At 46.4% G+C, this 12,052-nt stretch overlaps 1 protein-coding gene across 3 annotated transcripts in view; it reads left to right on the top strand.

Moving 5' to 3' along the window:
• FYB1 (FYN binding protein 1) overlaps nt 1–12,052 on the top strand; it is a 301,988-nt gene that overhangs the window by 214,321 nt on the left and 75,615 nt on the right. For all 3 annotated transcript variants that reach the window (XM_077462820.1, XM_077462822.1, XM_077462821.1), the window contains exon 10: nt 2,123–2,139. In XM_077462820.1, the coding sequence (XP_077318946.1) occupies nt 2,123–2,139 (17 nt within the window). The remainder of the gene's footprint in view (nt 1–2,122; nt 2,140–12,052) is intronic.

Here is a 12,052-nt window from a genome sequence, read left to right on the forward strand (position 1 = left end):
GTACATCCAACCGGCCTCACAACCGCAGACCACGTGTAGCCACACCAGCCCCAGGACTTCCAAATCCAGCATCTTTACCTCCAAGATCGTCTAAGACCAGCCATCCGGGCAGCTGCTGCAACAATCGGTTTGCATAAAGAATTTCTGCACAAACTATCAGAAACCGTCTCAGGGAAGCTCATCTGCATGCTTGTCATCCTCATCGGGGTCTCGACCTGACTGCAGTTCATCATCATAGCTGACTTAAGTGGACACATGCTCACATTTGAAGACGCCTGGCACTTTAGAGAGGTGGCTCTTCACGGATGAATCTCAGTTTTCACTGTCCAGGGCAGATGGCAGACAGCCTGTATGGTGTAGTGTGGGTGAGCGGTTTGCTGATGTCAACATTGTGGATTGAGTGGCCCTTGGTGGCGGTGGGGTATGTTATGGGCAGGCATATGCTATGGACAACGAACACAGGTGCATTTTGTTGATGGCATTTTGAATGCACAGAGATATCGTGATGAGATCCGGAGGCCCATTGTTGTGCCATTCATCCACGGCCATCACCTCATGTTGCACCATGATAATACACGGCTCCATGTTGCAAGGATCTGTACACAATTCCTGAAAGCTGAAAACATCCCAGTTCTTGCATGACCAGCACAATCACCAGACATGTCATGCATTAAGCATGTTTGGGATGCTCTGGATCGGTATATACGACAGCGTGTTCCAGATCCTGCCAATATCCAGCAAATTCGCACAGCCTTTGAAGAGGAATGGACCAACATTCCACAGGACACAATCAACAACCTGATCAACCTGTGAGGTGGATGGATTATCTTGGGCAAAGGAGAAGTGCTCACTAACACAAATTTAGACAGATTTGTAAACAATATTTGAGAGAAATAGGCCTTTTGTGTACATAGAAAAAGTCACAGATCTTTGAGTGCAGCTCATGATAAATAAGAGCAAACACAAAAGTGTTGCGTTTATAATTTTGCTCAGTGTATGTCCAATGAAAGGGGTGCAATACTCTTCATATACAAAAACAGATTTGATGTATATTCCAACAAGTACAATGCAATTCAGATTTAGCTCAGTGTTCAGCATTCAGCAACAGTTTTGAGTATGCCACGTTCTTCCTCAAGCTGCAAGCATGGCACGCTCAAAACTGAATCTGAAAGCTGAACACTGATCTAAATCTGAAATGCATTGTACTTGTTGGAATATACAGTAAATCTGCTTTTGTATTTGAACAGTTTTGTTACCATGCTTGCAGCTTGAGGAAGAGTGTGGCACACTCAAAACTGTTGCTAAATGCTGAACAGTGAGATAAGTCTGAACTGCGTTGTACTTGCAATGAGGCACGAGCTTGTCTTCCTCAGGATTATGAGGACATCGCTTAGACCCTGAGGAAGACAAGCTTGTGACCCATAGTAACGTCATTACATGTACTTCATCCTTTTGTTGAGCACCAGGGCTCATTTTCTCTCATATATTATAATTCCCTTGAAACTTGGTCCATTACTTAAAACAGAACTGCTAAGAATAGGGTGACTTGTGGCGCTATGACCTCTGATCTTGTTAGTGTGATACTAAAGCTAGCCATATATTGAATTTTACAGGACTGAACTAGAAAAATCTGTAAATTCCTCCATCCAAACTAAACATGTGTGGATAGAAGAATCTACACTGCCCGCTATGGTATTCAGACAGCCACAGCACCCACTAAATACCTAAACAGTGATTGCATTTGATAGGATGCAGTCATTGTTTGGCTGATAATTTGTCTTCCACTTTTCTCCTTGATTTTTAAATTGAGTTATGTGGAGCTGCGTGGTGCCAACAGGGCCACCCCCGGTTTGATGTTCAGCTGATTCAGCAGTAATCAAGCTTTTGGCTAGCTAGACAATTTAGGCAGGAGGGAGGTGGCAAAAAAAATGGCCTAAGGGGCAGAAAGTATAAGCTCGGCTCTGGGGCCTACTGTAGAAAGTGTTTGCATTTTTCATGTTTAAGTCTACATATGCATTCCAGCACACACACACAGCACTGAATTCTGCTAATTACTGAATAAGGTGTATGTCTAAGAATAAAAGCACAGCTTACTTACCTTATTGTCTCTCTTAATTCACAGCTCTGCCGGGAACTCCTGTAAGTATCATATGCTTGTATGAAAAGGCCAATCTAATATACCACTTATAACATATCTTCAGGTATACGATCATAGTTACATAGTAGGTGAGGTTGAAAAAAGACACAAGTCCATCAAGTCCAACCTATGTGTGTGATTATATTGCCGCGTACACACGAGCGAATTGTCCGGCGTACTTAGTCCGGCAAACAATCTGGCGGATAGTCCGGCGGACTTTCTACCGAACGGACTTGGCCACACACGGACACACAGAAAGTCCGGCGTTTGCTAGCGCGATGACGTACAGCACGTACGACGGGACTAGAAAGAGGAAGTTCAGTAGCCAGGAGCCAATAGCTTCCTTTTCGTACTTGCTTCTGAGCATGCGTCATTCTTAGTCCACCGGACTAGCATACTGATGAACGTATTGTCCGCTGAAACCCAAGTCCGGCGGAAAGATTGGACTGAAAAAATACTTTCTAAATCCGCCGGACTTTACGCTGGAAAAGTCAGCTGAAGCCCACACGCGATCAAATTGTCCGGTGAAATGCCCTTCGGCGGACTAAGTATGCCAGACAATTTGATCCTGTGTACGTAGCATTAGTCAGTATTACATTTTATATCCCTGTATGTTGTGGTCGTTCATAATGTTAGAATGGAAACTGAACTGATATGCTATGATACCAATGCTACACACACAGCTTACAGTTCCAACATCTATATGGACACTCCATGGGAGGTTTTGACATCTACTAAATAGCCTTCAAGAACAGAGCTCAGTATCCTAATCGGTAGGACTGGCTTTGTATTACACCAAGTTGATCAATGCCAAGCCATAAGGGTACATGCTTCTCCTTCCATGGTGTTTACAGTGAGTGTTGGATACTTTTCTATATATACAAGCACTAAATCAAAATACGTTTAACATCTCCTTGGGATTGCTTGTGTTGTGGTCACTTTTATCCTAATCATTTTAATGGAAACCGGTCATGACAGACATACAAGGTCCATCATTGATAATCTCCTACTTCAAATATTGTCTGTATGGATCAAATTGTGTTCTAGAAGCACCACAAGCGCTAGCCAGCTCCAGTCTGAGAATGTTAAATTCTAATTTCAAAATCCCAAACCCAAAAATCTATCATATGTATTTATTGCAGATACTTATATAGCACCATCAATTTACACAGCGCTTTACATCTATACTATACATTAACATCAGTCCCTTCCCTCAAGGAACTTACAATCTAAGATCCGTAATTCACATTCATACACATACTAGGGCCAATGTGGACAGGAGCCAATTAACCACTTAACGACCAGCGCACACCGATGTACGTCCATTTTTTGAAGAGGGATATCTCGGTAACAGCAGCAGCCGCTGCCACAACCGAGATATCCATCTCTTTAGGCGCCGGTCGTGTGTGCGATAATGGTGGTCTCCGCGGCGGGTTCGCCGCGAGATCACCACTATTGGCGGCGGGAGAGGTGCCACCTCCCCTCCCACCGCTCTCTCGCGCCCTCCACCGCTTACCGGAGCAGTCGGTAGCGGCGGAGGTGATCGGGTCCTATCGATGGCTGGGTATGGAACCGAGTGAGGCTAAGATGGCCCCCAGTCGTCTCTATACCATAGGAGGGGGGAAGCGACGTCAAAACGTCACTTCCGCCCAAACCTCTGAAAGGTATATTTTTTCAATGTCATTTTTTCAAATGACATTTTTTTTATTGCATTTAAGTTCAAATATGAGATCTGAGGACTTTTTGACCCCAGATCTCATATTTAAGAGGTCCTGTCATGTTTTACATTCCTTGTAATAGGAATAAAAGTGATCCATTTTTTTTTTAAACAGTGTAAAAATAAATAAAATCAATTAAAATAAATAAGAAAAAATAAAAAAGTTTTTAAAAACACCCTGTCCCGACGAGCTCGCGCAGAAGCGAGCGCATACGTGAGTAGCGCCCGCATATGAAAACGGCGGTCAAACCACACATGTGAGGTATCGCCGCGATTGGTAGAGCGAGAGCAATAATTCTCACCCTAGACCTCCTCTGTAACGCTAAAAATGCAACCTGTAGAATTTTTTAAATGTTGCTTATGGAGATTTTTGAGGCTAAAAGTTTGACGCCATTCCACGAACGGGCGCAATTTTGAAGAGTGACATGTTGGGTATCAATTCACTCGGCGTAACATTATCTTTCACAATATAAAAATTGGGCTAATTTTACTGTTGTCTTATTTTTTTATTCAAAAAAACGGAAAATTTATATCAAATACTTACCGTAATTTTCCTTTCCTGATAGGCTCCATGGCAGCATACGTGTGGGTAGCCCCGCCTCCACGATTACCCAATAGGACCCAACTCCCATAAATCTTTGCTCCTGGCCACTATCAGTGTTCCGTAACTAGCCGACTCCAGACATTTGGGAGGGAACTCCTGCTGCCATGGAGCCTATCAGGAAAGGAAAATTACGGTAAGTATTTGATATAAATTTTCCGTTTTCCTGAAAGGCTCCATGGCAGCATACGTGTGGGAAATAACTCGCCAAACACACCCGGGTGGGCAAAATGTCGAGCAAAGAACAAAAGTTTATTTAGCATTGTCAACCGACAAAACTTGCAAACCAAAATTAACAGAAGACAGAGCCGCTGGCTCTACACAGTAATGAGAAACAAAGGTATTAATAGAAGACCAAGAGGCCGCTCTGCAAATAACTTCAGGCGCCACATGGCGAGAAGCTGCCCACGATGTTGAAATACTCCGTGTTGAATGAGCTGTTAATGCCTCAGGAGGAGCCAAGCCCTTTGCTCTGTACGCCCTCTGAATGATCTGAATGATCCAGGTAGAGATAGATCTAGCCGAAGCTTGCAATCCTTTATTCTTGCCATGAGGGAGAACAAAAAGAAATTTCGTTTGTCTAAAGGGAGCTGTGACTTCCAAATATTGTTTCAGCGCGTGTCCTACGTCCAGAGGATGAACATCCTGACTCTCTGAGTTTTTGAAAGTGGGAAGCACAATTTCCTGATTCTCATGGAAGACCGAGGTAACTTTGGGATGCGATCCCAACATGGGAATCAATACTGCCCTATCTGGAAAGAAAGTCAGAAAGGGTTCTTCCGAACCTAGATTCCTAATCTCAGAAACTCTTGGCTGAGGTTATAGCTACCAAGAAGATGGTCTTGAGAGTGAGATCCCTTATGGACAGAGGCTCCGTAGAATCCTTTCCAAGGTTTGAGAGAAAATCCAGCACTAAAGGGAGGTCCCATTTAGGAAACCTTGGTTTTCTTTGGGGTCTGAGCCTAGTAGCTCCCTTGAAGAATTGTTGTACCAGTGCATGGTTTGCCCAGGAAATACCCGTAAAGGCTGAAATAGCCGATACTTGGACTCTCAATGAACTGATAGCTAGAGGTAAATCAAGGCCTGTTTGAAGAAAGCTTAGTATGTCTTGTATTGTTGGAGAACTGCAAGAATTTTCTCTGGAGGACATATGGGCCGAAAACTTGGACCATATACGCTCATATACCCTATTAGTACTCCCGCGTCTGGAATTGAGAAGGGTTGGGATGACCTCTTCCGGACAACCAAGAGCTTCTAGCCTTTCCCTCTCAAAAACCATACCTTGAGGTTCAGACATGATGGGCATGGATGTAACCTTGTGCCTTGAGATAGCAAATCCGACCTGAGAGGCAGGGGAACTGGCTCTTGATAACTGAGGAGCAGCAGTAGAGGGAACCAAGGTCTGTTGGGCCAGAAAGGAATTACTGCGAGAATCTCCGCCTTCTCTGACCTGAGTCTCCGAAGGAATTGCAGGATCACCGGAACTGGAGGGAAGGCGTAAGCTGTCTGAAACTTCCAATGTTCTGTGAGGGCATCTATCCCATATGCCTGGGGATCCCTGAACCTTGAGTAATATTTCGGAAGCTTCCGATTGCACGGGGAAGCGAACAAGTCGACTTCCAGGGACAATCCTAAGGTCAGGAGCCAATCGAATACTTCCCGGTGTAGAGACCACTCGTTGTTGTCCAACTCGACACGCGATAGGAAGTCCGCCTGAACATTCTGCACCCCTGGGATGTAGACTGCAGAAAGGTTGGACAAATTCTTCTGAGCCCAATTCATTATTGGCTCCGTCTCCTGTAACAGGGACCAGCTGCGAGTTCCCCCTTGCTTCTTTACGTAAGCCACCGCGGTTGTGTTGTCCAACCTTAGCATGACCGAGGCATTCGCTGTCAGATGATGGAATGACCGAAGCGCCTGGAAGGCCGCTCTTAGCTCCAGAACATTGGAGACGACTCTCTGTGATGGAAACGTCCACCTGCCCTGAGCGACCTCCGAAAGGCAGTGAGCGCCCCATCCTCGGTTGCTGGCATCTGAAGTTACCGTGACCCATGAGATGGGAATGATTGAATGGTGGTTGCGCAGGTTCTTCCCCTGTAGCCACCAAAGAAGAGACGTCCTCATGGCTGGAGTGAGGAATATGCGCTGTGTCTGGCTGGATAAGTCCCACTGTTGTAGAAACCCCTTCTGAAAGGGACGAGTGTGCCACTGGGCCCACTTTACCATGGGAATGGTGGCTGACATTGTGCCAATCACCCTCAGACATTGGAGAGCCGAGAGATGGGATGCTGCAAGGGCTGCATGAATCCTGTCTCGTATGACTCCAACCTTCTCTTCTGGAAGGGCGATAGTACCTTCTGCTGTGTTGAACTGCGCCCCTAGGAAAACAAGAGACTGAGTTGGATCTAGGTGACTCTTTTCTAAGTTCAGAAGCCACCCGAACTCCTGTAGAGTGGAGATGACTAGGTCTTTGTGCTCCAAGAGCTGATCTTTGTTCTGGGATAGCAGAAGAAGGTCGTCGAGATAGTGATGGAGACGAACACCTTTGACTCTGAGAAAGGCCACAACTGCCAAAAGAACTTTGGAGAAGACCCGTGGGGACGTTGTTAACCCAAAGGGAAGACATGTAAATTGAAGATGTTGAATGCCTACTGCAAAGCGGAGGTATTGTTGAAACTCCTTTGCCACGGGAACATGGAAGTAAGCATCCTTCAAATCGACTGATATCATCCAGTCCCCCAGATACACGGACTGCTGGATGGTAAGCAGAGATTCCATCTTGAACTTCTCTTTGCGAATGAAGGAATTGAGATGGGTCAAATCTATTACCGGCCTCCATGTGCCATTTTTCTTTTGAACCAGAAACAAAGGGGAATACATGCCCTCTCCACGTTCTTCTTCTGGAACGGGAACGGCTGCGCCTTGATCCAGTAAAGAGTTCACGTAGGTCAATAGGACTTGTTTCTTCTCTTTTGATTCTGGAAGATTTGTGGGAATAAATCTTAGCTTTGGGGTGCTGATAAAACCCCACTTGTGACCTGAGGAAATTGTTTTTACAGTCCAAAAATCCCGAATTGAGGCCGCCCAAACATGCCTGAAGTGGAGAAGACGAGCCCCCACCTGACAAGTTTGAGCGGGCCCAATTTCAAAAGGATTTCGCGGAATCCTGCTTGCCGGACGAACCCCCTTTTGAGGTATTTTTGAAAGAAGATTGCCTGGATCTCCATGACCTTGAGAATTCTCGACCAGGTCTATAGCTCCGCGCCTCCCTGGCACGATCAGGGCCTTGTCTTCTAGGAAATGGACGCCTTTGATTTTGAAGACGTCTGTCCTGGGGAAGAAACCCAGATTTCCCACCTGTAGCCCGGGATATGGCAGTATCCAGCTTGTTACCAAACAAAGATGACCCCTCAAAGGGAATACGGCACCAGGCCTGTTTGGATGCTGGATCCGCCAGCCATGGACGGAGCCATAACGCACGGCGAGCTGAGACTGCTGCTAACATATCCCGAGATATCAGGCGGATAACATCAATAGATGCCTCCCCCAAAAAGGCAGACGCCATCCTGATTTCTTGAATAGGGGAGTCTTTTGCTGATTCAATAGAAATACCCCTCAGGAATTCCTCTACAGAATCAGCCCAGGATTCTATGGCCTTGGATACCGCTGCCATTGCAAGCACTGGTTTGCAAGCCATTCCAGAAGTCAGATATATCCTCTTAAGGTCTGAATCGATCCGCCTTTCCAAAGGATCTTTAAAGGATACCGTATCCTCTAAGGGTAGGGTTACATATCTCACCAAACGCATGAGCGCTGCATCCACCAGTGGTGCTGACTCCAGGTGCTTCACATCCTCTTCTTTAAAGGGATATAATTTCAGGATTTTTGACTGCATGGAACCCTTTTTATCCACCTTGCTCCATTCCTCGGTAATAATGTCACCCAACTCTGAAAGGAAGGGAAAAAATTGTCGCTCCTTATTGAGCTGTTTAAAGAACTTTCTCTGCTTTGGTGGGGAAGTAACAGGGTCTTCCCACTTCAGAGCCTCTCTCACTGCTTTGACCAATGAAGGCACCAGTCCATAGTCAAAACCTAAACCAGGATCCTCACAGTCAGATTCACTATCTGAGATGGGAGCAGATAGGCGGCTTGGCTGAGAGGATTCCCATGTCTCCTGCAATGGGTTCTCTCCAGGTGGAGGAGCCAATAATTCTGACGGGGATTCACACAGCTGTAGAGCGTCCCTCTCCTGCAGAGACTCCTTCACAACCCGTCTTACTATTGACTCCAAACGCTGGTCTGCATCATCCCTTTCATCTGCAGCTTTGGAGAAGCAATGATCGCATAAGGATACGTCCGAAGGAACAGGCATCCTGCACCCCCAGCATGATTTTTCCGTACGCTTGCTGGAGTGAGCAGCAGGGGGGTGAGAATAATTCTTATTATGCTGTTCAGATCTTGACCTATGCTGGCTAGATCTTGAGGAGGATTTATGGCGGTGTGATCTTGATGATCCACTGCGTCTAGAAGTGTTAGGTTGTGGATCAGACCCAGAAGGGCTGTAAGGGTAAAACAGACAGAGAGAGAAAAGGATATACAGTCAATCCTACCTATGCCAAACACTCTCTCCAATATATAAAAAGCATAAATACTAAAGACCTACCTAACATGAGCGGGCTGGCCACTAGGAGGCAGTAAGGCGTCCATATTCACAATAAACCCACAGTTTAAGAAACACTGCAACTAAAGAGAAAAAAAAAACACACATTTTTTTTTTTTTTTTTTTTAAAAGCATTTCCCCAGCCTAAGGGACACGCTCTTACCTTAAACCGCCGCGCTGACAGCCCCGGGAAGTCGCTGCGACCACTGCAAACATTCCCAGGGTTCTGACAGCTTCCAAAGCCTTTTAAATTTGGCGCCCGTGACGTCATCGCCGACGTCAGACGCGAGGCGCTCGCGCGCATGCGCGGGAACCAAGCCTCGGTCTCATACCGGGTTCGCACATGCGCAGAACGCCTGCATAACCCGGAAGTAGGAGAGAGGTTTGCTGGAACGCGGAAGCGAACGCAAACGGCATGGAGGAGACCGCAAGACAAACAAAAGAAATACACACAAATACAATGCTGCCATGGATAGATAAAAGGCTCACCACTCCACCAACGATCACCTGGCCGAACGGACTGGAACACACACGCCATACCTCCAGCAGATAATGGTCACCCATAACAACGGGACACAGACCGTGCGCACTCAGGTAGGAAATCCTTTCTTCAGCGCTACTCTGCAAATACTCTCCATACCCTGCTTAACAGTCAGGGCCTATCGGAGGAAAATTTCTCAGTCAATCAGCCAATCGATCGTCGTGAAGTTTTATTTCCAGGAAAGAAACCATCTGGTCCTACTGGGGAGGACAAAAAAGGAACACTGATAGTGGCCAGGAGCAAAGATTTATGGGAGTTGGGTCCTATTGGGTAATCGTGGAGGCGGGGCTACCCACACGTATGCTGCCATGGAGCCTTTCAGGAAAACGGAAAATTTATATCAAATACTTACCGTAATTTTCCTTTCCTGATAGGCTCCATGGCAGCATACGTGTGGGTAGCCCCGCCTCCACGATTACCCAATAGGACCCAACTCCCATAAATCTTTGCTCCTGGCCACTATCAGTGTTCCGTAACTAGCCGACTCCAGACATTTGGGAGGGAACTCCTGCTGCCATGGAGCCTATCAGGAAAGGAAAATTACGGTAAGTATTTGATATAAATTTTCCGTTTTCCTGAAAGGCTCCATGGCAGCATACGTGTGGGAAATAACTCGCCAAACACACCCGGGTGGGCAAAATGTCGAGCAAAGAACAAAAGTTTATTTAGCATTGTCAACCGACAAAACTTGCAAACCAAAATTAACAGAAGACAGAGCCGCTGGCTCTACACAGTAATGAGAAACAAAGGTATTAATAGAAGACCAAGAGGCCGCTCTGCAAATAACTTCAGGCGCCACATGGCGAGAAGCTGCCCACGATGTTGAAATACTCCGTGTTGAATGAGCTGTTAATGCCTCAGGAGGAGCCAAGCCCTTTGCTCTGTACGCCCTCTGAATGATCTGAATGATCCAGGTAGAGATAGATCTAGCCGAAGCTTGCAATCCTTTATTCTTGCCATGAGGGAGAACAAAAAGAAATTTCGTTTGTCTAAAGGGAGCTGTGACTTCCAAATATTGTTTCAGCGCGTGTCCTACGTCCAGAGGATGAACATCCTGACTCTCTGAGTTTTTGAAAGTGGGAAGCACAATTTCCTGATTCTCATGGAAGACCGAGGTTACTTTGGGATGCGATCCCAACATGGGAATCAATACTGCCCTATCTGGAAAGAAAGTCAGAAAGGGTTCTTCCGAACCTAGATTCCTAATCTCAGAAACTCTCTTGGCTGAGGTTATAGCTACCAAGAAGATGGTCTTGAGAGTGAGATCCCTTATGGACAGAGGCTCCGTAGAATCCTTTCCAAGGTTTGAGAGAAAATCCAGCACTAAAGGGAGGTCCCATTTAGGAAACCTTGGTTTTCTTTGGGGTCTGAGCCTAGTAGCTCCCTTGAAGAATTGTTGTACCAGTGCATGGTTTGCCCAGGAAATACCCGTAAAGGCTGAAATAGCCGATACTTGGACTCTCAATGAACTGATAGCTAGAGGTAAATCAAGGCCTGTTTGAAGAAAGCTTAGTATGTCTTGTATTGTTGGAGAACTGCAAGAATTTTCTCTGGAGGACATATGGGCCGAAAACTTGGACCATATACGCTCATATACCCTATTAGTACTCCCGCGTCTGGAATTGAGAAGGGTTGGGATGACCTCTTCCGGACAACCAAGAGCTTCTAGCCTTTCCCTCTCAAAAACCATACCTTGAGGTTCAGACATGATGGGCATGGATGTAACCTTGTGCCTTGAGATAGCAAATCCGACCTGAGAGGCAGGGGAACTGGCTCTTGATAACTGAGGAGCAGCAGTAGAGGGAACCAAGGTCTGTTGGGCCAGAAAGGAATTACTGCGAGAATCTCCGCCTTCTCTGACCTGAGTCTCCGAAGGAATTGCAGGATCACCGGAACTGGAGGGAAGGCGTAAGCTGTCTGAAACTTCCAATGTTCTGTGAGGGCATCTATCCCATATGCCTGGGGATCCCTGAACCTTGAGTAATATTTCGGAAGCTTCCGATTGCACGGGGAAGCGAACAAGTCGACTTCCAGGGACAATCCTAAGGTCAGGAGCCAATCGAATACTTCCCGGTGTAGAGACCACTCGTTGTTGTCCAACTCGACACGCGATAGGAAGTCCGCCTGAACATTCTGCACCCCTGGGATGTAGACTGCAGAAAGGTTGGACAAATTCTTCTGAGCCCAATTCATTATTGGCTCCGTCTCCTGTAACAGGGACCAGCTGCGAGTTCCCCCTTGCTTCTTTACGTAAGCCACCGCGGTTGTGTTGTCCAACCTTAGCATGACCGAGGCATTCGCTGTCAGATGATGGAATGACCGAAGCGCCTGGAAGGCCGCTCTTAGCTCCAGAACATTGGAGACGACTCTCTGTGATGGAAACGTCCACCTGCCCT

The sequence above is a fragment of the Lithobates pipiens genome, unplaced genomic scaffold (genome assembly GCF_037356315.1).
Source record: "Lithobates pipiens isolate NorthernLeopardFrog02 unplaced genomic scaffold, aLitPip1_a1.2 Scaffold_3, whole genome shotgun sequence".
Taxonomy (NCBI): Eukaryota; Metazoa; Chordata; class Amphibia; order Anura; family Ranidae; genus Lithobates; species Lithobates pipiens.